Source organism: Phycodurus eques, chromosome 17, assembly GCF_024500275.1.
Source record: "Phycodurus eques isolate BA_2022a chromosome 17, UOR_Pequ_1.1, whole genome shotgun sequence".
Lineage (NCBI taxonomy): Eukaryota > Metazoa > Chordata > Actinopteri > Syngnathiformes > Syngnathidae > Phycodurus > Phycodurus eques.
In genome coordinates, this window is record NC_084541.1 from 5,882,141 (window position 1) to 5,909,624 (window position 27,484).

Consider the following 27,484-nt stretch of genomic DNA (forward strand, 5'->3'; position numbering starts at 1 on the left):
TCCCAATTAGCCTGTTCACTTGTGGGATGTTCCAAAAAGGTGTTTGATGAGCATTCCTCAACTTTCTCAGTTGACTTTTTTGCCACCTGTCCTAGCTTTTTTGGAATGTGTTGCAGCCATAAAATTCTAAGTTAATGATTATTTACTAAAAACAATCAAGTTTATCAGTTTGAACAATAAATATATTGTCTTTGTAGTGTATTCAATTAAATATAGGTTGAACATGATTTGCAAATCATTGTATTCTGTTTGTATTTATGTTTAACACAATGTCCCAACTTCATTGGAATTGAGGTTGTACTCATTATATATATTTTCTTAATTAATCGACTGATTAATCGGTTATCTGATTTTTTTCCCTGCCAAATATCGGAATCGGCATCAGCATTGAAAAATCCATATCAGTCGGACCCCAACAAACAGTATAAATTATAACTAAAATGATAGTTTTAGCATGTAGACAATTGGACCGGTATTAAATCATCCAGTCCACAAATGATGACGATACATTATAAATAGAGCCCAACATGTCGGCTTTGTGTACATATTAAAAATAACAAAGATATAGGCATACAATCACAACCCTTTCAGAGGGCATTACATGGCAGCTGTGAATTGCAAAACAATCTTCTCTTTTATTTTTGCTGGAGGAAAGTCTTGTGCCAGGAAAAAAGACACAGATTGCTAAATTGTGCAAGTTTAACAAAAAAAAAAAAGACCTGTAGACGTTTCGCTTGCGAGAAGCCAAAGAGGGAGGAAATGAATAAGAATGTGTATCTGAAAAAACAACAGCAGCTGGACATCAGCACACGCTGACCTGCTGAAAAGAGGCGTAGCCTGTGGTGTGTCATACATCAACACATATAGATAAAATGACTGTGGTGCAGCTCAGATGCAGACAAAAACAAGAAACATGTACACCATCCGACTGCACAAGTGACACTTTAAAACATTACGTGTATGCCATTGATACAAATCCTGCAGACAACCAGGAACGAACATAAGGGTGATAAAACCCTTAAATTATGGCTCAGTGCAAAATTAAAAGGATGACCACCATGAGTGAGGTGACACAAGGAAGTGAACAATAATATACACCACACGGTCACTTTTATTTGAAAAGTATTCTACAAAACACAGAAACTATATTAACCACATTGGCAATGTTCTAAGTGACATTTTGAAATTCTTGACTGTCATATGAGGAAAATACAGTTTACACTAAGCATGAATATGTTTGTGGGGGGGGGGGAGACTCACTAAACACTTTCTATCCAACATTAATGATGAATGAGGAGGGAGTAACAAAAGCTGTGTCGCAGATGCACCTTACTTAGCAATTGTTTAATCGTTAACTCGCACAAAATTTATGAAACAATCACTAATGTAATGTAAAACGTTAAAACAATAACAGGTCCTGACAACCCAGTTGGCAAACTCACCTGAGCAGCTAATGTAGCAGTTACAGCTTCCCTCACTCTTTCCTCTCGCCAAACAGCTGAAATGGATGGGATACCAGTCGCATACTATCCAATTTAAAGAAAGAGTCCCTCATAGACCTCTCAGAGGAATCGAATACATAATATAGACAAGTTACCAAATAAATACAGTAAAAGCACTAAATATTATTTAACAAATCCAACACTACAAAGTCATCCATGTGGCCACTGGCAGTCAATTCCTGGCTTCTCAAATCATGTCAAACATGGCAAATGTCTCTGATTGATACAGCACATGTAGTGGGCTAATAATGTGCATGAAGATGTCTGGAAAATTATTGGCACACTGTGAATTACTCATTTCCAAAGTTCCCAGTGCTAAGTCCACAATTTCCAAAAACAATTTGAAATGTGGACTAGTCGGACCACAGAACACTTTTCCACTTTGCATCAGTCCATCTTAGATGAGCTCGGGTCCTGGCGGCGTCTCTGGGTGTTGTTGATAAATGGTTTTGCTTTGCATAGTAGAGTTTCAATGTGTATTTACTGACATTGGTTTTGTAAAGTCGGCACGGCGGACGACTGGTAAGCACATCTGCCTCACAGTTCTGAGGACTGTTCAAAGCCTGTGTGGAGTTTGCATGTTCTCCCCGTGCCTGGGTGGGTTTTCTCCGGGCTTTCCAGTTTCCTCCCAAATCCCAATAGCATGCGTGGTAGGTTGATTGACAACTCTAAATTACCCGTAGGTGTATATACTGTATATATATGTATATGTGTGTGTATGTAAATATATCCATCCACAGTCGTTTTCAAAAATTGGCATCACTCTTCCAGAATGGAGTATACAGTCATCCAAAGGACTAATTTCGATCTTCGATTAGTTCAGTTTGTGTCTTTCTTGGGATGTAGTATCTTAAAACACAATTTAATGACAGTAATGAAGATACTCAATATTTTTAGATCATGCCAAAAACACATCACCAAATTATTCAACACAGTCAATACTTTTGGCGACTGTAGTTTATTTTCATTCTAATCTTAATCTCATTTTATTAGGCCCTCCATGATTACCAGAATACCATTTTCGCTTGATTAATACCATTAACCGCTTGATTTTTTGGGGGGAATAAAAATATATGCTAAAAATCTCCCTCCCCAACACCCTCAAAAAGTTGTTTAGACTGTACCTTGTTTAAACACTGGATGTCAATAATTTTGGTTCAAGGCAGTTAATGTTTTCAGACTTCAGAATTTTAGAATATCAGGTAGATCAGGATTTGACGACTTCGTAAAACCTAAAACACATAAAAAAGGAAAAAATAACTTACTTTTCACCAGAATACTGACGCACCACCATAATCAGCCTCTATTATATATTTATGAAAGAAAATGTTCAAAATTCAGACATTTTTAATCAAACTGGGTAATCTGCTACTATAATCAATGCAGTGATTTATTTATTTATTTTGCCAAAGGGGAAGCGAGCTGCCTTGTGTTTGTTGCTGTATTTTTCTTGTTTCTGTAATGATGACATTGCAGACTGTATTGGGTCCTCTGTTGGTTCTGCTCCCCAGGTCCCACCCGGAGGGTACCCGTTGGCACAGTCTAAGTAGGTGCGAGCCCCTGCACTCAGGCCTGAGGCAAACTACTGTAAAATCCTTAGCCTCCTCTGAGATACAAGGCTTGCTTTGATGTGAGCAGCCATCTTTGGAGCACTTTTTCTTGGTTGGAGACTCTGGTCTAATCATTGCCTTCTCAGCGTTCTTGTGTTTTCCGCTTTTTGTTTTTCAATTGTCTCTCTTCCTTCCTCAAGCACATGCAGATTAAAGAAAAAAAAACATTCAGGTAGCCTCACAACATATGTATCATGTATGGGATACCTTGTAGTTTATTTCTCTCTCTCCCTCTCTCTCTCTCTCTCTCTCTCTCTCTCTCTCTCTCTCTCTCTCTCTGCCTTCAGTATAGAGAATACATTAATGTTAAAAGCCCTGATGTTTTTCATTAGCAGCTTGATTGGAGTGTCTGCAACAGCTGCGATCTGTGTATCCAGTCTTTAGTGGATTTGTACATTGGTTAATTTAAAATGGCTTTTCACATGCAAAGTGGAAGAAGATTGAGACATACACTGTAGTGTTTCCAGGTGCTACACTTGTAAAATGCATGCTGTATGAACTACGGTGGACTGGATCACCAAAATATGTAAAAGAAATTCGACTGCTGGTTGAAACTGTATTAACTGTACAGTTCATGTTTTAAGTGACACATTTAAGATGCCTAAATGTTATACAAGTTTTCAAAGTCCCTGCTGGACGGGCTCGCTGACTCGCCCCCCCAACCCTCCCTCAATGTACTGGCTCAGCCACTCCGTACATCAGTTGACTAACATGCATGTGATATGGTGTTCATTCACTAATAGGTTCGATAAAAACACTATAGACTTTAATTACTTGTGATGGAATAGCTTATAACAACACAGGTTATACTAACATATCAAGTAACAGGTTCTTACAGGTGTTGAGACACTAAAAAAAGAATCCCCGATTCTCTTGGTTAGTTATTGCTTGTCCTCACTGGGTGTGTCCCCCTCCCCCATGCACAAATAAGAACCCGATTTGACTGTTAACATTACTTGTGGTCAAATATCTAGACTGTCTCAGACTCTGTCCCTCTGTCTGTCTCCTAAAACCCTTTTCTGTCTGGCTGCATTTTCAATAAACATCAGAATAATTTAAAGCATGTAAAAATAAGCAGAGGGAGTATTTCAAACTCCCATGTTGCACAGCAAAACCTTTCCAGCACAAAGGCATATATAGAGCCACCATTCTGCAAGCTCATGCAGCTGAACAGGACAGGTTTAAAAAAAAAATCTGAATCATCTTTATTTGCGAAGTATGTCAAAAACACACAAGGAATTTGTCTCAGAGAGTGAGAGCCGCTCTAGTACGTCAACAGACAGCCATTTGACAGAAAATACTTTTGAGACATAAAAACATAAAAACACAGTACGGAGAGTCACTGAGCAATAAAAGGTTACCAGTATTGTGCTTATGCCGATACATTATTATTATTATTTATTTATTTATTTTGACAATTGTGCAAATGATGCAGAGTCTTCTAGCAATTTAGAGCAGTTTGAAATGACTAATGGACCATGAGTTTGGTCTAGTAACCATTGTGCAAATGGCGCAGAAACTTCAAGAAATTCAAGCAGTTTAAAGTGACTAGCAGTGCAACAATCTGGAACAATGTCAATTGTGCAAATGGTGCAGATACTTCTCAAGCACAAGAGTGGCCAGTATTGGTCAAGAACAAATATGCAAATAGTGCAGAGTGGTGAGACTACTACAGTGAGTGCACAAATAATGTATAATATGCCCGACAGAGATGTGACAACAATCTCATGTCAAATTTGGCAGCATGTTACAATGGAATTGTAAGTTAACTGTTTAAGAAGTTAATGGCAAGAGAGAAGAAGCTGTTGGAATTTCTGCTAGTTTTAGTTTGCGTTGTTCGATAGCGCCTACTTGAGGGAAGGAGCTGGATGAGGTGGTGACCAGGATGTGGAGGGTCCAGGAGGATTTTGCATGCTATTGTCTTAATTCTGGCAGTGTGTAAGTCCTCAAGGATAGGTAGGGGCGTACCGACAATGTTTTCAGCAGTCCTGATTGTCCGTTGCAGTCGGAGTTTGTCCTTTTGTGGCAGCACCGAACCAGACTGTGATGGATGAACACAGGACTGATTCAATGACCGCTGTGTAGAACTGCCTCAAAAGCTCCTGTGGCAGGGTGCGCTTCCTCAGAAGCTGCAGGAAGTACATCCTCTGCTGGGCCTTTTTGAGGATGTTGTTGATGTTGGTCTTCCACTTCAGGTCCTGAGAGACTGTAATTCCCAGGAACACGACGGTTGACACAGGGTAGTTGGACAGTGTTGAGGGCAACTGTGGCGACGGATGCTTCCTGAAGTCCACGGTCATCTCTACAGTCTTGAGGGTGTTCAGCTCCAGGTTGTGTTGGCTGCACCACAGTTCCAGCCACTCCAATTCCTGCCGCTATGCAGACTCGTCAATGTCTTTGATGAGGCCGATGACTGTGGTGTCGTCTGCAAACTTCAGTCGCCTGCTGTGTCCTGCCCATCAGGAAGGATCATTGGCAGATAACAGGCGAGGCGCTGAGCTGGAGAAGTTTGGAGGAGAGTAGTTCAGGGATGATGGTGCTGAAGTCCACGAACAGTATCCTCGCGTAGGTCCCCGCGCCGTCGAGGTGTTCTTGGATTAAGTGGAGTCCCGTGTTGACTGCGTCATCCACAGACCTGTTTGCTCGGTAGGCAAACTGCAGTGGGTCCAGCAGGGGACCTGTGACACGCTTGAGATGGTCCAGCACGAGGCGTTCAAAGGACTTCATGACCACAGATGTCAGGGTGACAGGCCTGTAGTCATTCAGACCCGAGATTGCAGGTTTCTTGGGGTATGGGATGATGGTGGAGCATTTGAAACAGGATGGTACTTCACACAGTTCCAGAGATCTGTTGAAGATCTGTGTGAAGACTGGAGGGAGCTGGTCCGCGCAGACTTTGAGGCAGGATGGGGACACAAGGTCTGGGCCCGCCCCTTTGTTGATCTTTTGTTGTTTGAAGATATGTCACACATTCCGTGGATGGTCACCGCAGGACGGGGATGGTCAACGCAGGAGGGGGAGTCAGAGGTGCGATGGTGGTGCAGCTGGGTGTGTGTGAGGTGTGAAAGTGTTCTTTTCAAATCTGCTGTAGAAGGTGTTCAAGTCGTCAGCTAGCCCTATATTGTTCTCTGCTTGCAGGGATGGTCGCTTGTAGTTGGTTAGTGATTGTAATCCAAGCCAGACTGATTTAGAGCCATTAGCGGTAAACTGTTTTTCTAGTTTTACTGCATAATTTCTCTTTGCAATGTTAATTACTATTGTCAGCTGGTTTCTAGCACAATTATACAGGGCTCTAACTCCACTTGGATAGGCATCCCTTTTAGCCTGGCAACGTCCCTTTTAGCCTGGCAGTGGGTTAAGTTTAGCAGTGAACCACGGCTTGTTGTTATTGAACGTGCAAAATTAATTTGTTGGTACACACACATTTTCACAGAAGCTGATGTAGGATGTCCGTCTATTCATCCAGGCTGGCAGTTGAAGTTTCAAAGAAACTCCAGTCTATGCAGTCTAAAAAGCTTTGAAGTTCTACCTTTGCTTCATTGGTCCACTTTTTCACTGTTTTCACCATAGGCTTTGCACACTTAGGTTTTTGCCTGTATGTTGGTATTAAGTGAATTAAGCAGTGCGTCATTTGGCATGGTATAGCAGTGGTTTAGAATGTTGTTTTCCCTGGTAGGACAGTCAATGTGTTGCTTGTATTTAGGGAATTTGTGGTTGAGTTGAGCTTTGTCCCCAAGAATAATGAGGGGTGAATCTAGGTACTTTTTTTCAAGTTCATTTACTTGTTCAGCGAGTGTGAGCAGTGCTGCATTTGAGTTAGCTTGAGGAGGAATGCAGACACACGCGAGTATGAAAGAGGCGAACCCGCGCGGCGAGTAGAATGACTTACAGTTCTAAAAACAGCTACTCCAAGTCTGGGCTGCAGTGTGTGCTGAGCTCCGTGACATCGGTACACCATTTTTCGTTCCCTAATGTTTGGCGAGTCTTCTCTTCTGTTAGTGAGTCGCATAATGTCAAAGACGAACGAAAAACACAAACATAGACTATACTAGAGAGCATGTAATCAAGGCGAACACCCGATTATGCTACACTGACGGTGTAGGGATACATCCGCTTGACTTTGGTGCGAGCAGCGTGGGTTCAGTTCCCACTCAGTGAAGGTGTGAATCTGTGTGCGAATGGTTGTCCGTGTCTATATGTGCCCTGACTGGCGACTAGTTCAGGGTGGAGTCCGCCTTCGCCCGAAGTTACCTGGAATATCCTTCAGCACTCCCCGTATAATCACCGTATTTGGCAACCGATTCATTGTGGCCGCCATTCATGTTTCATGCGCGAGTTGCATTCAGGGACACTCCATAAATGGGAGAAAATGTGTTCTTTGTTAGAAGAATTATTATTTGTATGAGAATGCTTTAGTTAAAACACTGTACGGCCACACTGTCATAACATTGAATTTATTTTGTTTTGTAATATAAGACGAGATAAGATAAAATATTTTGTTAAATAGTCAGCCAGAGCTGCTAGGAATGCAAAGTTATCAATGTCCTTTCATCATCATTCCTGCTATACTGTGTTGCTAGTTTTTGTTTGCACATTAAGGACAAAAGTACGGTTTTTGTTTTAATTTCTCATTTTAAAAGAGATCATTCAAGCAAGTTTTTTTCTTCATGTTTTTGAGATTGTATGGTGAAAGCTGCAGCTGACTACTAGTGCGGACTGAACGGTGGCAACAACAAGGAAATCAAATGCTAGTATTTTGAGGGTCATAGCCCATCAGCGACATATGGAAAAAAAAAAAAAAAAGTACTATGAACTACTGTAAATGCATAATACACTCTCAAGTATAAAGTGTACACCCCAAAATTGTCAAAAAAACAAAATCAGGAAAACCCTTCTTCCTATGTATAATGCGCACCCATTACTTACTATCCATTGATATATTTATCCATCCATTTTCTGAGCCGCTTCTCCTCACTAGGGTCGCGGGCGTGCTGGAGCCTATCCCAGCTGTCATCGGGCAGGAGGCGGGGTACACCCTGAACTGGTTGCCAGCCAATCGCAGGGAACATACAAACAAACAAACAACCATTCGCACTCTCAGTCACACCCACGGGTAATTTAGAGTCTCCAATGAATGCATGTTTTTGGGATGTGGGAGGAAACCGGAGTGCCCGGAGAAAACCCACGCAGGCACGGGGAGAACATGCAAACTCCACACAGGCGGGGCCGGGGATTGAACCCGGGTCCTCAGAACTGTGAGGCTGACGCTCTAACCAGTCGCCCACCGTGCCACCTGATATATTTATATGCATTTAATGTTAGTGGTGATCCCCTCCTAATTTGTTTTTGTTTTTAAATCTGATCAGTATTATTATTATTAATAGTAAGGTTTACTAATTCTGTCATGATCTGTGCCTTCCAGTTCCTTTTTGTGCCTCGCTTTTCCCTCTCTCCAGCAATCATCACAACCTCGCCCGCACACCTGTTCTTAATCAGCACTCATCACTGTATATAGATAGATAGAGTATTCACACTGGTCCTTGGTACACAGGCCGAATCTCAAGATCCCTTATCTAAGTGCTTGATTTGATTACTTGGTTTCAAGCATTTGTACTGACCCTCTTGTGTTCTCCTCCCTCTCCGGTGTCCCCCCGTGTCTCCCGCTTTGCTGCCCGCTCCAACCACGCTGTCAAGTTCTTCCACCTGCTCACGCTGCCGCTTCCTGCAGGTGATTTTGTTCCTACGGACCACCATCACACCTTAGATATACAAACCCTGAGCTACCCCAGATAAACCATTCTCTACTACTTCCTCCATCTCCGTCTGCTTTTCGGTCCAGTCCAATACCGTACGATTACAAATCATGACAGAATACTCTGGAAAACATGGAAGGGTTGAGGGAAGCGCACGCCGATCAGGGCGCCCACATAGGCAGATTAAACTCTTTAGCGATAAAATTGGACAATGGTTTGCGTAAAAGACATAGAGAGAAAGGGGTTAGAACACGCAGTATAGAACCTTCCGCGGGCACAGCGCCTCCAGTCACCTCGCCGCACACTGCACATCCTGCCGCCTCCTCATGACCCCCCACTGAACCAGAGGAGTCCATGCATCTTCCCAAGACTCGATTAGACACTCTGGAACGTCAGCGCCGCGTCAGTCAATGATTATGTATTTATTGTGGACAGCCAGGCCACTTCATTGCCACCTGCTCAATAAAACCAAAAGATAGGGCTCCCCACGAACCGTGAGCGCTGTGGTGAGCCAAACCAACACTTCTCCCAGCTCTCCCTCCCATATGACCGTGTCCTCATGTATCGTTGGTCCCGACTGCTATACCCCGGTCACTACTACTACCACTAGTAACTCCATCGATCTCTCCCGGGTCCCAGAAGAATATCACGACCTCTCCTCTGTGTTCAGTAAGGATCTTGCTATCTCTCTTCCCCCCCTCCGCCCCTATGACTGCGCCATTGACCTCCTGCCTGGAGCCCCTCTCCCCTCCAGCTGCCTCTTTAACCTTTCCCGTCCAGAAAAGGAAGCTATGGAAAATTATATCAACGACTCCCTTGACGGGGATGAGATCCTGCCCCAAGTGGAGGAGTTAAAGTATCTTGGGGTCTTGTTCACGAGTGAGGGAAGAATGGAACGGGAGATCGACAGGCGGATCGGTGCAGCGTCTGCAGTGATGCGGACTTTGTGTTGGTCCGTTGTGGTAAACAAGGAGCTAAGTCGAAAGGCGAAGCTCTCAATTTACCGGTCGATCTACGTTCCTACCCTCACCTATGGTCACGAGCTGTGGGTCGTGACCGAAAGAACAAGATCCCGGACACAAGCGGCCGAAATGAGTTTCCTCCGCAGGGTGTCTGGGCTCTCCCTTAGAGATAGAGTGAGAAGCTCGGTCATCCGAGAGGATCTCAGAGTAGAGCCGCTGCTCCGCCACATCGAGAGGAGCCAGATGAGGTGGCTGGGGCATCTGATTCGGATTGCTCCCGGATGCCTCCCTGGAGAGGTGTTCCGGGCACGTCCCACCGGGAGGAGACCCCGGGGACGACCCAGGAGACGCTGGAGAGACTACGTCCTTTGGCTGGCCTGGGAACGCCTCAGGATCCCCCCAGAAGAGCTGGATGAAGTGGCTGGGGAGAGGGAAGTCTGGGCGTCCCTGCTAAAGCTACTGCCCCCGCAACCCGACCCGGATAAGGGGTAGAAAATGGATGGATGGATGGACTGCCTTGCCTCCGGACTCATCCGGCCCTCTTCCTCCCCCCTTGGGGCAGGGTTATTTTTCATCGAAAAGAAAGATACCACTCGCTGCCCCTGCATTGACTTCCGTGGTCTCAACAATATTACAGTTAAGAACAAAGCCCCGCTGCCCCTCATTGACCCTTCATTCGAACCCATCTGCGACACCCAGATATACACCAAGTTGGACCTGCGCAACGCATACCATCTCATCGGCATTAAAGAGGGGGATGAATAGAAAAGTGCCTTCAATACCCCCCTTGGACACTTTGAATATCTTGTCATGCCCTTTGGGAAAACCAACTCCCCCGCAATCTTTCAAACCTTCATCAACGATGTCCTCCGTGATATGCTTAACCGGTTCGTCTTTGTCTATCTAGACAATATCCTCAACTTCTCCTGCTCTCCCGAAGAACATGGCCAACATGTCCGCTATGTCCTTCAGCGCCTACTAGAGAACCGCCTCTTTGTGAAACCTGAAAAATGTGAATTCCATCTCCTCCTCCTGGGATACATTCTTGCCAAAGGACAATTACAACCGGACCCGGCTTAAATCCAAGCAGTCGTCAACTGGCCCATTCCCGCCACCCGCAAAGAACTACAATGTTTCCTGGGATTTGCAAACTTCTACTGTAGATTCATCCGTGATTACAGCAGTAATCAGTAAAGTAAGAGGCCGTTCGTCTCACCACTCTCACCTCCACCAGCTCTCCATTTTAGTGGACCCCTGCTGCATCCCGAGCATTCGAATGCCCGAAGGAGCTATTCAACAGTGCCCCGATTCTGAGACACCCCGACCCCCCCCCCCCCCCCTCCAGTTCGTGGTGAAGGTTGACGCCTCTGACACTGGAACTGGGCCGTCCTCTCCCAGCGGGACCCTGAATCCCAAAAATTACATCCCTGTGCCTTCTTTTCCCGTCGCCTTTCTTCATCTGAACAAAATTATGACATCGGAAATCGTGAGCTGCTGCCCATCTTCTGGGCTTTGGAGGAATGGAGGCAATGGCTGGAAGGGACCATATCATATCTCCGTTTATCATCTGGATGGACCATAAAAATCTTGTCAAGCTCCGTTCCGCGAAGCGTTTGAACCCCCGGCAAGCTTGTTAGGGGTTAGTCCTCAGTCGATTCAATTTCAGCCTCTCCTTCCTGAAACGGCAAGCCTGACGCCCTCTCTCGCCTTTATTCACCCCCCTCCATCCCGGTGGAACCGGACCCCATCCTTCCCTCCTCCTGCTTTGTTGGGGCTGCTACGTGGGACATAGAACAAGTGGTCAAAAAGGATCAGATAACACAACCGGGTCCCAAGACCGGACCTCCAGAACGGCTTTTTTTCCAATTCTGCACCCTCTGAAGTACTTCAGTGGCCCCATAACACCCGGAATCACCTGTACCATCCAATTTATCCAACAACACTTCTGGTGGCCCAGCCTGGTAAAAGACACCCAAGAGTTCGTCCCAGCCTGCTCCGTCTGTGCCAGAGGAAAAACTTTGCATCAGCCTCCAGCTGGTCTGGTGCGCCCCTTACCCATCCTTAGTCGCCCTTGGTCCCGTATTGCCTTGGACTTGGTTTCTGGCCTACCCCCCTCTGAAGGTAACACCATCATTCTTACCATCATTGATCGTTTCTCCAAGTGTATCCATTACGTACACCTTCCCAAGTTACCCTCTGCTTTCGAAAACCGCTAACCTTCTAGTCCTTCACGTGTTCAAACTCCACGGTATCCCCATTGAAATCATCTCGGACCGAGGTCCTCAGTTCTCCTCCCAGGTGTGGAAGGAGTTCTGTAAGGCGGCGGGCGCAGCAGTCAGTCTGTCGTCATGATACTATCCACAATCCAACTGCCAGACGGAGCGGGCGAATCAAAATCTGAAATCTGCACTTCGCTCCGTAGCTGCACGCAATCCTGCCTCCTGGAGCGCCTCCCTCACCAACTCCACCACAGGTATTTGATTACTTGGTTTCCCGCATTTGTACTGACAATCTTGTGTTCGACTCCACCTCCAGTGTCCCTCCCGTGTCTCCTGCTTCGCTGCCTGCTCCATGCACGGCATCAAGCTCTTCCACCTGCTCCCGCTTTCTGTGCATTCCTTGTTCCTAGGGACCACCATCATGCTTTGGATATATAAACCCTGAGCTACCACAAATAAACCATTCTGCACTACATCCTCCGTCTCCATCTGCTTTTGGGTCCAGTCCAATACCATAAGATTACAAATCGTGACAAGTTCTTTAGAAATGTATGTATTACTGTGGCGCACCCTAGTGTCCAAGTTAATACTGCAGCTTTATGAAGGTATTTTCCATTTTTTTATTTTCCAGGCATTATGTGTACTACTTTTTATCTTAAATTCAACTTTTGTTGAAAAATGGCTAAAAGCACATTAAAGAGATGCATTAATGTTTTCGGTGTTGAGTGTTGTCTTATTTTAACTCAATACTACACACTTGGGGCTGCCAGAAGTACCAAGTAGATAGATTTCTGTTGTATCCATGCCAGTCTGTCAAAATATTTTTTCACATGAAACCAGTCCATTGTGGACTGCTGCCTGAAAACAGACTGTTCGTTGACAGATGAAATGTACCTTTTAGATATTTTCATCATACTCCATGCATGTACACATGAATACTTGTAGCCCTTTTCTTGAAAAAAGGGCTAACATGCTAACATTTTCTACATTTCTAATTATTTTTTAAAGATCATGGTGAACTGAGGGAATCTGGGCCAATGATATGTACCGGTAAACAATATATATATATATATATATATATATATATATATATATATATATAAGCAACAACATTATTTTAATGTTAATGTCAGATTGGTTAGCATTGTGACCTCTCACTGCATAGTCAATCGTCTAACCAACAAATGCTTTATGCATAATCCTAATACATATTAATATAATCACCAACAATTAATCTGTAATTCTCTTCAATTGCCTTACATTATTAGATGTGAAAAAAACAAATACTAAGATCACCTTGTAACTTTATTATGAAAGCAATTTCACTTAACACAGGCTTTCTGCCCCCCCCCCCCCCCCCCCAGTGCTCCCTAATGCTCATATTGAGGCATTTGAAAAGTGAAAGAGGTCAAAAATCAACATCTCCTCCATTTCTCTTTTACCCGCAAATTCCCGTGGGATTTAATGTTTCTTTTCACTAATTACTACAATTCGATTTTTTTTATGAGGGAACGTGGATTCCTCTTTGCATCTCTTCTTCCTTTGTTTGATGCGGAGTAAATGTGTAATAGGGGAATTAGCCTAATGAGTTGTGGCATTTACTATGAAGATCCTTTTGGAGCCTGTGCAGTCTATTAAAAAAGACGGTCTTTTATTTCTCAGGTTGCAGATGTAGAAGCATTGCTATTGTCCTTACCTAAACTGAAATATCCTTGTGATGCTGAGAAATACAGTACATCGGAAAGGAAATACAGTATAATATATATAAATATATAAATATATATATATAAATATATATATATATATATATATACACACTGTACACACACACACACTTTCTTGTGTGGAGTTTGCATGTTTGCCTGGGATTTCACTGGGTTTTCCAGTTTCTTCCCACATTTCACAAAACATCTATGTTAGGATAAATGAAGGCTAAATTGTCCTTGAGTGAGAATGTTTCTGTGTATGGTTGTCTATGTTTGTCTAAATGTGCCCTGCGTGAGTGTAACCCCGCTCACCCGAATCCAGTTGGGAAGTCAGCTGAGATAGGCTCCAGCAAACCCCTAACCCAAATCAGGATAAGCAGTATATTATTATTATTATAGAAATATGTTATACGCATCAACCTACAGACAACAGTAAACCACACTATGCCTTTGGCAGCTGTACGCATGTCTCGATATTGCTCTGCAGACAATAATAAACCGCAAAACCATAGGTGGCTGTATATCTCTATATGGCTTTCCAGACATTAAACCAAAGCACGTTAGCCTACCAGTATTAGACTAACCTAGCAACCAATGTTAACAAACTTTGATTAAATTGCAGAGATACAGTAAGACGTAAATCCATTTTTAAGCTTACTCTTGGGAGTTGTGCTGCTTGCTGGACAACATCACTTGCGGTAATTCCAGCAGACAGCACCGATTGGAAGTGCACATACAACTAAACATTGAACGCGGAAATGCTGCATGCATAGAGCCTGTTCAACTCTGTGCACAGGAATCCTGAATCCCAAATGCTTCTATCTCTTGTACTGACGGGGAGCTACTGGCAGCCGTGGCCCCATGGTTAAGATCATCGCTTGCCACCGTGGGGGACCTAGGTTCAAGACCCTAACTGGACCATCTGCCAACATCCCCTGGACTCATGGCTGTGGTGTTCTTGAGCAAGACACTGATATGCCGAAATGCTCCCCGGGTGCTTCAGCTGCCCCTTCTCCAGTGTGTTCCACTATCATGTGTATGTGTTCAATGTGATGGGTAAAATGCAGTGAATTCATTTTGTGTTCATGACAATAAAAGGTGATACTTCCTCTTTGGATAAAGATTTTTGCACCACAAACCGGAAATACGTACGAAATAAGACAACATAAATGAAGGAAGACTTTTCTCATCATTAACAACAGACCCTCTCCAAAAAATTTTAATATCATGGACTAGTTTATTTATTTCCATAATTCCATTCAAAAAGTTAAACTTTCATCGATCATAGATACAGGGCTCACAATTTAAACAATTTCAAGTAATTATAGGCTCCAACCCGCCCGCAAACCTAGTGAGGATAAGCTGTACAGAAAATGGATGGATGGATTTGTTTATTTTTACATAATTTGAGCTTCCAGCTCATAAAATACACAAAATCAAGAATTTTTAAAAATAGAATACTGTAAAGAAATTAGCCCAAATTTTGAAGGCCATAAATGTTTTAACCTGAGTGATAGACACTAATCATCTACTAAACTCAAAGCACTTGCACAGGTTTACTCAGGTGTCATTATTGCTTCATTGGTTCAATTGTTTCAGTTGGGTTCAATATGGGGAAGACTGCAGACTTGACAACTGGCCAGAAGACCATCATTGATACCCTCCATAGGATGGGTAAGCCATAAAGGTTAATAGCTAAGGAGGCTGGCTGTTAAGAATGCTGTGTCCAAGCATATCAATGGAAAGTCTATTGGAAGGACAAAATGTGGCAGGAGAAGAATCACCAGCAAAAGAGATGACCGTGGGCTTCACCGGATTATCAAACAGAGAAGATTCAAGAATCTAGCAGAGATCCAGAAAAAGTGGAATGAGGCGGAAGTCACAGCTTCAAAAACCATCACATTCAGACGCATCCGGGAGATAGGCTGTCGGGTTCCTTGGGGCAAGCCATTTCTGAGCCAGAGCCAATGTGGGAAGCGTCTCAACTGGGCCAAGGACTGGACTGTTGGCCAGTGGTCAGAGGTCCTCTTTTCCGATGAAAGTAAAGTGTGCCTTTCATTCGGGAATCAAGGTCCAAGGGTTTGGAGCACGGGTGAAGAACAGAACCCAAGCTACTTGAGGTCCAGTGTGAAATATCCACAGTCAGTCATGATTTGCTGTGCAGTGTCCAGTGTAGGTGTTGGTGAACTCTGCTGTCTTAAATCCAAGGATACCGCAACAGTCTACAATAATGTTTTTGAGGACTTCATGATTCCTTCTGCTGAGGATCTGTATGGAGATGCAGATTTCATCTTCCAGCGGGACCTGGCCCCTGCCCATACCGCCTGAAGCACCAAAATCTGGTTTTATGCCCATGCCATCACAGTGCTTGACTGGCCAGCCGACTTGCCGGACCTAAACCCCATTGAGAATGTATGAGGTATTATCAAGAGGAAATTGTGGGGCACCCGACCCAAAAACAAAGGAGAACTGACAGCAAGCATCAAGGAAATCTGGGCTTCCATAACTTCCATGCAATGCCACTGGCTGATTGCCTCAATGCCACGGCGCATCGAGGCACTGATTAAAGCAAAGGGATTCCCAACCAAGTATTGAAGATTAACATATCGTTTTGAAAGTACCATATTTAGATTGATTTAATGTGACCCTAATTGATTTCTTTTTTTCGACAAAAACTGAGAAGTAAATGGTGATTTCTTCACAGTATTTAAATTTTTTTAATTTCTGATCTATGAGCCTTATTCCCAAATTACGTAAAAATAAACATATAAATACTTGAAATTGTAGGCCCTGAATTTCTAATCTATGAAAGTTTAACTTTTTAATGAAATTATGGAAATAAATAAACTTTTCCATGATATTGTAATTTTTTGGAAAGGGTCTATATATATTTCTCCTGCTCAACTAAAAAAAAAAAAAAAAAAGATATACATATATTTTTAAACCTTTAAGATTCTAACATTACAACTTTGTTCTTGTAATATGACAACATGTCATAACTTTACAACTTTTTTTCCACTGTGGCCCCTAGAAACCCTTCATAAAAACACATCCTAAAAATATTTTCTTAGTACAAGTAATGTTTGTGGTCTGTGACTGAAATGGGGGCCAAATGCATTCATGTTTTGCTATGATTAGTTTTCTAATCTAGTTTTTGTTTACTATACTATACTACTATACTACGATGCCTTATTACTATATTCGGAACAACTGTCTCTGTATATTAAAGTTGTAATCTAGTGCTGTACAGTTATTAAAACAGATTTCGAATAAAACTGGGGAACACAATTTTTGTTGAGTTAGGTCTGACAGCTGATTTAAAAAACATTTTGGGTGCGGAATTCAAAACCGATCTCAGTTTTTCTCTGTCATGCCAAGTTTCTTAATTATTGATCCCCGTTTTCTTAAATAAAATGTGAAAAATACTGTACTTAAGGGATATAAAACTTTTGAAATATTGACATACAATGAAATATGAAAGAAACAGGCATGACTGCAATGTTTATTTAACACTATTATGTTTTGCAAAGAATATGGCACAAATCCTCTTAATTCCTACTATGCTTGCTTTCTGTTTGCAGATATTGATAGTACTGACCTATTGGGAGCTGCACACACCTCTCACCGCACTGTCTCAAATGTGACTGCACAAACAAGTTGCCACATAGCTGTAGATGAGTCCAATCGTAATCAGCTGACAAGTCTGACTACAGCTAAACAGTGGAATTTTGCTTATCTGGAGGGTAAACTATGGAGAAAAAACTTGACATACTAGAAAAAAAACTGACTCCAATTTTGGAATCAGCATGCCAATTTTAGTTTTAATCAGCATAAAAATCTAACTCAACTGAAAAACATTTTCTAAATTGTTCCCCAGTGTAATCTTTGGGAGAGGTTTGGACAGATAGCAAACTACAGCATTCACTCGATGAGTTGTACTAACCTGTAAACAGCCCTTTTGTCAGACTCAAGTTGGGTCTGTGGATCAAGAGTCACACTGACAGAGTTATTTCTTCCTGCAGAGGCTGCTGGAATATGGACTTGTGGGGTCTTGTTGTTCTGCTGCGTTGTGCCCGTCATCTGTGAACCAAAACATGAGGACAAAATGATGATGAAAACCTAACAGTGCTCAAAGACTGGTACATAGCGAACAGGCTTTGGTGATTATAAACAATGTCAACTGGTATAATTCTAATCATCATGCACCTTTGAGTAAGGTCTTTTAATAATCACTTCCGAAATGCAATCAGGTGTGACATGGATTTCATACTGACAGACTACAAATGAGAATTGACGGAATTACTTTGCTAGACAGGACAGCTCCTTTGTAATCAGGTTGTTAAATAAAATGAAACAAGAGACTCAATTTATCAAACAATACAGTATATAAAGATTCCTGTTAAACAATTGTCAATTGGTATTCAGTAACTGAAGCACTTCGCTGGTCATTTAAAAGGAATTTGTAGGTGCAAATTTGGATTGAGATCAGGAAAAAAAACCTTCCCTCTCAACGTTTCATTGTCTTTATAAATTCCACCAACCAGCACACCACCCCCATCCTCCATTTTCATGACAGGTTGGGGTGGGTGAAAGCTTCAAGTCTTAATCCCAGCACCAAATGGGAAATAAATTAGCTTCTTCACACTTAACTAGCTCTCATTTGCATTTTCCGAGCATGCATACTGCTTCTCTCCTCTTGCATTAATCCTCTGGGTGAAAGCAGACAGAGGTGGTGGATGATGAGGAGGAGGAGGGTGAGGATGAACCTGCTCTACTTCCTCTCTGTGGGATTCTCTGCTACGTGGGACAATGGGTAGATCCAGATACAGTCAAAGTTTATTAATTAACAGTGACCTGTTGGTCGCACACCACATCACACACTGGGGCATGATGGTCGATCCTTTATGGAGAATTTGACTTCATTAGATTATCTAAATTTGTATTTACGGGCATACATATATTTTAATTCTTACATTTTAATTAGTTAATTAATTTAAAAATAATAATAATTAATTAGTCGATCAATTAGTTTTTTTGTCACACACCCTCATTTTGCTTTAGTATATCTATTTTGGATGTATTTTTGGGACACCCTGTGTGCTATACTGTATTTATTATTATTTATATAGAAAACATATTTGTTATTGCAATTTCAATTTATCCTACTGATTAGTATACAGTATGTACAGTATTTACAATACAGTCACCGACTAGTTCTGCTGTCTCATTTTTTCTTTTTGACATTTTGAAAAGCTACATAATAAAAGTGAAATTCAATTCATGTTAAAGACAGCCAGGTCCTTGCTATACTATTATATGCTTTTTTTAAAATGTTATCTTCATAGGTATTTTTGTTTTCTTTTTTGTTCAAATGCGACCGCGATCGGAGTCCCATGTGAATGTACTGTGGCCCCAATGTAACCTGCATGCACCGAAGACATCTGGTCTGACATCACTGGTTTTAATCCACATTAAAAGGATCACTCGGAGAATGACTCTAACAAGCAACAACAACAACAACAGAGGTGATGGACATACGTATGTACGTAACGTAGACTTGTAATTTAGTGGAAGTTGAACCCAAACACTATCAAAATCAAAGTCACTTGCTGCAGCAGACAGCACACTGCACAGAACAACTATTATTTCAAGCCTTAACTAATGGTAAATAGAGATACACACTGTGCACAATTAGTAGGGAAGCGACTATTTTGACCATATCATTATTTATATGCGTATTTCTCAACTCAAAGCTGTACAAACTTGAGCGCTTGAGTGTTGCAGCAATAAAGATGAAAATGTACTGCCAAAATTTACGAAGAATCACACGTGGAGCTTCTAGGAACCTCCCTTTATTGCTAGCATATTCCACAACTGTAACCTACCTGGAATACCCAAAGGAACAAGATGTTCAGTGTTCAGAGACACGGCCAAGGTAAGGCTCAAATCTAACCACCATTGAACAAGACTGTACATTAAAACATCAAGACTGTGCCAAGAAATACGTGAAGATTGATTTTTCAAAGGTTTTATGGATTGGTGAAATGAGAATGACTCTGTCCCTGGATCAGTAATGGGCACAAAGCACCACTTCCATTCAGACACCAACAAAATGGAAGTGGAGTTCTGGTATGTGCTGAAGAAGGACTTAAAACCAACTCCCACAACTACTGTCAGTTTTTAGAGGACACTTTCTTCAAGCAGTGGTTCATCTTTCATCAAGTTTTGCAATAATTGTGCAGACTGAGATAATTACGAACGACAAACTTTACTTATGTTCTGAAATATTCTGGCTGATCTTAATTAACATTTCGGATTGAGCAAGAGCACTCTAGCTGTTAAAAACTAAAATGAATCGTCAAAAACAACTTGCCTAATAATTGTACATGCGGTGTAGAAATTATTTAATAGAGTAAAAACATTACATTATATTACACATAGGGTCAGATGCAATATTTTCTTAGCTACAATACATTTCCTTTTCTGTAGAACGCATGTTTAAAGATAATAATGATGCAAGTCATACTGAGAATGATAAGAAGAAAAGGGTTTCGTATAAGAATGGTTGCTAGATTTGTTCAATGTTGTGTACAGAGTTAGAGCCAGGAGGGGTGAGATTATTAGGAATATTGGGCAGCCACCATATGTGATCGCATATTTGTGTGACCGTGTGACTTTTTAGTGTTGGTTAGTTAACAAATGTTTTAAGTTTTGTCAATTCTGACTAACCTGTTGGCTCTCCTGGTACGATGGTGGAGGAACACGCTGGGTGGCCATCATTATCACTGCAGGTGCTGGGGACACATGTTGCATCATGGGATAGCGTCACATTGAGACTGAGAAAGATGGAACATCGAAGCGCGGAATCAAGTGATTGAAAATTGTATTACAACAGCAGCCACCAGGTGCTACTATGTATAGCATAATAATAATAGTATGGTATCGTTCAAGCATCTCACGCACACATTTTTTGAAAATTGACCCACGTGACTGTCAGTTCCCATCTGTAAGCACTACACAGAGTTGTCAGACACTCAGTGCAACACGATCATGGTTTAAAGCACTAATGAAATAGTGCAAACACAAACGCCATGTTATTTACATAAATATATTGCACATACAAGCAGGTTCATAATTATATTAGAAACAAACCTGTCCTACATGTCCTAAACACACCTATACTGTAAACCCTTGTTTATCTGGGGGGTCCTGTGCAACAGTCTTTAATTGCACCCCCAGGTGCAATTGTCAACTGGGGGCGTGGGAAGGGTAATGGGGGGTTGGGGGTTACTGGCTGAGATTTTGCTATTGGTTTATTTTCAAAACAGCTGTTCGAAGTGTCTGTGCCATGTGCGCCAACCGTCAATTGTGCACCTCTGGATAATCGTCGGGTGGTGGGGTGGGCGGGTGTTTTGAGTGCCGCTCTCCCAAGAATGCCAGCCTGGGCAAGTGCCCATATTGCCCATATCAGAAACCGCCACTGAGTGAATCTTCAATGAGTGCACTGTGGTATGGAGAGGGATTACAGTAAATTGTAATTATATATGGCCTCAAATATTTGAAGGCAATGTGTCAAAGTGTGGCAACTTTGGTTGTCTCCATCTGAGGGAAGCTGGGTCATTGTTGAACCATTATCAAGCCAATCAAAGAGGCTAATTAGGGCTGTTGTCAGTGGGCTAATTGCTGTCGGCCAGGACCCCACACCGCTAACTGGTTTACCCAGTGGAATGCCACTGTCTCATTCACCCACACTGTAGGAGCTAATTGGTTCAGGGGTACATTGCACACACTATGAACACAAATAGGCCCCCTGCAATCACCCCAACTTACTAAAGACAAGCACAGCAGGTGAACCAACCCGAAGCTATGCATAACCTATGTGCTTATGCTGCATGAAAATATGCAGTAAATAGTCTATTTGAGCCTGAGGGGGAAGGTGTTTTGATATAATAATAATAATAATGATAATTATGTTTTTATATAGTGGCTTACAAGGCACCCATGGACGCTTAAAAATATGTGACTGCAGGCCTTGATAGGCTTCATGTATCTATATAGCATATATATGACATGGATTTAAGTTGCCAAATAAACATCTACCTAAAAATAGATGTATCAATTAAATTTAAATAAAGGTCTTTAACAGGTGTAATACCTGAATAAATTAAAAACATTAAATCTAAAAAATGGTGGAAACAGACTGTAAGATGTTGTGTAAAGGGTTATTAATTTAAAAAAATAGTATTGTAATTATGTTTACATTTTTACAAAACATTCCAAATCCAAAGGTATTATCCATTCTCAGAAATAGAGACATGCACAATACTAATGTTAAAAAACTCACTTTCAGTCAAAATCTGATCAAGGTGTGAAAACCTTTGAGCTTTATTGCATGTACACGATTCCCTTTCTGCCTCTGCTATAGTGCCCATGCAGTAACTTATTCACTCCTTCAATAAAAAGGAAAACATTTAAGACCCTCCCAGCAGAATCAGGAATTGATTGTTGCATCAGTTGTTTCCGCACCCCAAAAATAACAAAACAAAAAAGACCATTCTATAATAATAAGTACTTTTTTTCTGTGGCACTATGTGTACTATGTTGTGTTTTTTATGTATTTTTTTTTTTCTACTTTTGTTTAGTGGCGTGCATGTCTGTGCGACTAATTTTGTGTACTGATTGTGTCTCCTGGTTTTTGCTCTCATTCCAACTGTTATCAACTGAAAGGCATCTTCTCTGTTATCTGTCCTCATTTTAATTGCAAAATACAGTCAGCGTGTTGGTGATTAAATGGAAAATTGTGCATTAATTGATGAGACTAAAGATAAAGCAATTCCAATTAGGGCATAGTATTTTAGAGGGGCTCTCAAGTTTCATCATCCCTCGAAGGAACAAAATCACTAAATAGCAATTTGGAGCATGGAACAAAGTCAGTCCATAAAAACACACACACAAACACATACTAATTTCAAGAGTATTCTGAATGCACATATAAAACAGCACTGTAAAAATACTTCACAAATGTAACTTTCCATTTAAGTAGTGAAATGACTTAATAAATTATTAAAGAATTCATATTATATACTGCATATCATTTGAAAAATGCCTGTAGCAGCAATAAAAATGATCTAGCAAGCATGAAATAAAAAATGAGAAGTAGGCATAAAATTATTCTAAGTAACATCAAAGAGGTCTGTGAATTTGGATTGGAGGCAAACATGCACACACATGCAAACAGTCCTTTATGGTTTTGTGCAGTGGGGAAATCCTCTGTTCAATATTCAACTTTCAGACAATTCCAAGGTTTAGACTGAGGCTCTGCCTAACAAATGCGAAATTAGTCACTGCCGTGGCTTCTACCAGAATATTTGGTTACACATGCTAGCCTCTGGCGTGTACTTCAAACAACTGTTACATATCAGACAAGATGAGTATTATATACAGAGCTTCATTCTTCTCAATGCTTAATTAAAATGCTTCATGCAAATCAGAAAGCAGTCACATGAGGAGCATTTCCTGCAATCCAGACTGTGCCTGCCCAATTTATTAAGTGCCACATACAATATTTTCTGTCAAATTGAATTGTCTACACATTACTGTATGCTATATATCAGACACTTATACTATACTTCTATACTGTACTGACTACAAATCCCGAGACGGTCATGACTAGAGTGAACGATAGCAAAGTCAACGCTGTAAAAGAAAACGAAAAATAAATAAATAAATATATATATATATATATATATATATATATATATATATATATACCACCGTATATATATATATAGACCACCGTGCCACCCATATATATATATATATATATATATATATATATATATATATATATATATATATATATATATATGGGTGGCACGGTGGTCTATATATATCTATATATTTTGGATGGATATTTTATATGTCTATATATATATACGGTGGTATATATATATATATATATATATATATATATATATATATATATATGGGTGGCACGGTGGTCTATATATATATACGGTGGTGTATACTCTAGTGAGGAGAAGCGGCTCAGAAAATGGATGGATGGATATATATATATTAGTAGCATTAATTGTATGTAATTGTAATTGTAATTCAGAAAATTGTTTCTAAATACATTACCGTAATTTCTCGTGTATAATGCAAATTGTAATTCAGAAATTTGTTTCTAAATACATTACCGGAATTTCTTGTGTATAATGCAAATTATTTTTCCCCAAAAATTGTTAAAAATCAATAGTGCCCATTATACATAAAGCAGGTATCGGGAAAAATGGAAAACACTTTCACATTTTATAAATGTATGCCGCCATCTAGAGGTTATGAAAAGCTGTACACTTTCATTCCAATATGCCATCGCCACCTAGAGGTTATGAGAATGATGTACACTTTCATTCTAATATGCTACCGCCACCTAGAGGTTATGAAAAAGGTATAGCCTACACTTTCATTCCAATATGACAAGGGTACGTATGACTGCATATATGTACAGTCATGCTCATAAGTTTACATACCCTAGCAGAATCTGTGAAATATTGTTGTTTTTTTATTACGACTGATGACTGAACAACAACCATCATTAATTTATTTTTGGTTATGTTTTGTTGAATGCTAATGCTTTTCTTAAATGCTTGTCATTTTAATTTGAATCCCATTAAAATAAAATTAAATGTGTTTTGCCTTCATGTTTTCTCTCAAGATTGTACCCATCTTACAAAATATTTTTCTGTAGATGTGTTTTCTTTTGGTGGTTTCTTCTGTAGGTGTTATCTTTTGCTCGTTTTTCATGTGCTTATAAAAATTTGTGGTGCGACCACAACCACAGCCTTTTTACAAATTTTACAGCTTGCCGTTTTGTCATTTTCGGCTTGAAAATATAGCCACATGGCACTTGTCTTCCTCTCTGCCATTTTTCTGCTCTGTATCTCATAGTCTATAAAGTATACAGTACATATGTTGATTTTAAAACATTATTTAACTACAGTATATTATAATTTATAATGTAACTGTGGATGAAATATCGAAGCTTGCGGTTATCGTCTCCAAAAGTGATAAAAGTCGCGCACCGGTTAATTTGAAGTGAATGGGAGCTGAAGACGAACCTAACCTTAAAATATACCCTTCTCTTTTTTTTCAATTATGTCCCCTTGCAACTCATCTTCCCGAATAGTGGGCCAAAAATACAAGGCTTTTTCCAGTATTTGGGACGTAATATTGTCTCTATGGTGCCTCAGTAAACATGTGCAATATGAATTAAAATTGTCCACGCATTCCTGAGTTCCAGACGTTTTTTTGCCGAGAGGCCTGAAATCAGGTTATTCAAATTTCTCAAGCTTATCTATGTCACTAGCAAACATCTCAACCTACCTCTCCGATCCGAGCCAGCGCTGTCAACATAACAAATGTGTGCTCTCACAAGTGGGTCTTCTAACACTGAGGCAACCAATCAGAGGAAAGGGGGCGGACGTAGCAAATATGGACAAAGCGGATACAAAACTAGAAGTAGAAGTAGCTGTGAGAGGGGCTTTTTCTGAATACTCGTACAGCAAAACCAAGGTGTTATTTGTAATGAAATGGACACTTTTACATTAAGTCCATGTTATGGAGTCACTCTATGCAGGTCTAAATAGCCAAAATAGGGGACCTTTAAATAAAAAAAATATGTAAATTTTCTCTGACTGTCTCACTGTCTGCCCAGGAAGTGCAACACCTGCTACACGCCCAGCGCTCTCTGTGCAGCCATGTTAACAGTATGCGTGAAGCATCTCAAATGTGGTTAAAATTAAGCCACTTCCATAGCATTCGCAGTGTGTTTTTTAGCATTGTCCGTGGTGACGAACGAATGAGGGATGAGGGCGTCTTCCAGTATTTCGGCTCGTGTACACACCGTTTGGAAGACAGGATTCACTATTCGCCAATTCTCTGTGATATAGTGTGCGATTAGGGTCACGTAGCTTTGTGTGACACGGGACGCCCATCCATTGATTGTGATGAATTGTGAAGCATCTAATTCTGTTTTAGTTATATATATTTCTAGTCTGCTCTCCTCACATAGTCTGTTGAACTAGCAGTATTAGCCTAGCCATGGAGCCACATACAGGCTTGGTCACTGGGCTCACCGGAAAAAGTAGTCCCATGACAATGATGACACCAGTTGGAGGAGGCCTGATGGAGAAATCTTCAATCTAGGCTTCTGTTTTTATTACATTAATAATCATATATATATTAAATTTGGTGGCACTGTAAGCGCATAGCGGCACGGTGAACGACTGGTTAGAGCGTCAGCCTCACAGTTCTGAGGTTCAATCCCCGGCCCCGCCTGTGTGGAGTTTGCATGTTCTCCCCGTGCCTGCGTGGGTTTTCGCCGGGCACTCCGGTTTCCTCCCACATCCCAAGAAACATGCGTGGTAGGTTGATTGAAGACTCTAAATTGCCTGTAGGAGTGGATGGGAGTGTGAATGGTTGTTTGTTTATGTGTGCCCTGCGATTGGCTGGCAACCAGTTCAGGGTGTACCCCGCCTCCTGCCCGATGATAGCTGGGATAGGCTCCAGCACGCCAGCGACCCTAGTGAGGAGAAGCGGCTCATAAAATGGATGGGTGGATGGATGTAAGCGCATATGGCTCTATGTGGAGTGGAGGCACACAACTGCCATTTCAAAGACAACACAGGACTGTTTATTTGAAAACCGCGATTTTCAGTTCCGATACAAAATTGTTAAAACATGGACATTCTTCAGGCCAGACAAAAAACAACTCATTAAATGTGAGTGACACATTGCGACATTTGAAAGGGGCATGAAGCAGAAATTTTTGTTGTTTTTAAACACATATGCAAATACTTATAACAATATAGTGCTGAATTGTTGAGCTATAACTTAAGCATCTTTTTCACCATTTTAATTTTCCTGATTTCCTGACTGTTTTTTTTTTTTTTGTCAATGTCTTTCTGTCTCCAAAGTGTTCTGTAAATTGACTGTCTGTTGTCGTACTAGAGCGGCTCCAACTACCGGAGACAAATTCCTTGTGTGTTTTTGGACATACTTGGCAAATAAAGATGATTCTGACTCTGATTCTGACCAACGAGGGTAAGTTGACTTGTGTGCTTATTTTCATGATTATAGTCCACAATAACCATTCAATTTTGAAGTTGAGCCTCCTAACGTGATCGTATAAGCTATCACCCCCTCAGTATGTTTGATTCCTTGTGGCGCACCCATTTGACACGCCCACAGCATCTGAGAGCTGAGAGGTGGCCCTTATTATTCAAATTTTGAAGCCTGGTTTTATATACCGTAATTTACCGTGTATAATGCGCACCCATTTATAATGCGCACCCCCAAAGTTGACCTTAAAATTCTGGAAAACCCTTCTACCTATGTATAATGCATTTTTACAATGCATGATTTTGCTTCTACCCATATGATCAAAACATGAACTATTATATGTATTTTGTTAGTTTTTTTCAAATAATTATTCTGAAGTTAAGCACTTTATTTGAACACATAATACTTTCTTTTTATTTACTTGCTCTTATTTTGAAATTCACAGCCCTACTTTTATGTAGTAAATGAGAAAACACACAGTTGCGCTCATATGTTTGATTACCCAGGCAGAATTTGTAATATGTGTATAATTATTTTAAGAAAACATGAAGGACCAGGCGAAAGACATTTAATTTTATTTTAATGGGATTCAAATTAAACTGTCACGCAT

General features: G+C 41.0%; 1 protein-coding gene across 1 annotated transcript in view; it reads right to left on the reverse strand.

The window, feature by feature from the left end:
• The window catches only part of LOC133416356 (uncharacterized), a 230,118-nt gene that overhangs the window by 63,832 nt on the left and 138,802 nt on the right, over positions 1–27,484 (reverse strand). Inside the window, exons 3-4 of the mRNA XM_061703209.1 lie at positions 20,482–20,588; positions 17,696–17,832 (exon numbers count right to left, since the gene is read on the reverse strand). Of these exons, the coding sequence (XP_061559193.1) occupies positions 17,696–17,832; positions 20,482–20,568 (224 nt within the window). The 5' untranslated portion in view covers positions 20,569–20,588. The remainder of the gene's footprint in view (positions 1–17,695; positions 17,833–20,481; positions 20,589–27,484) is intronic.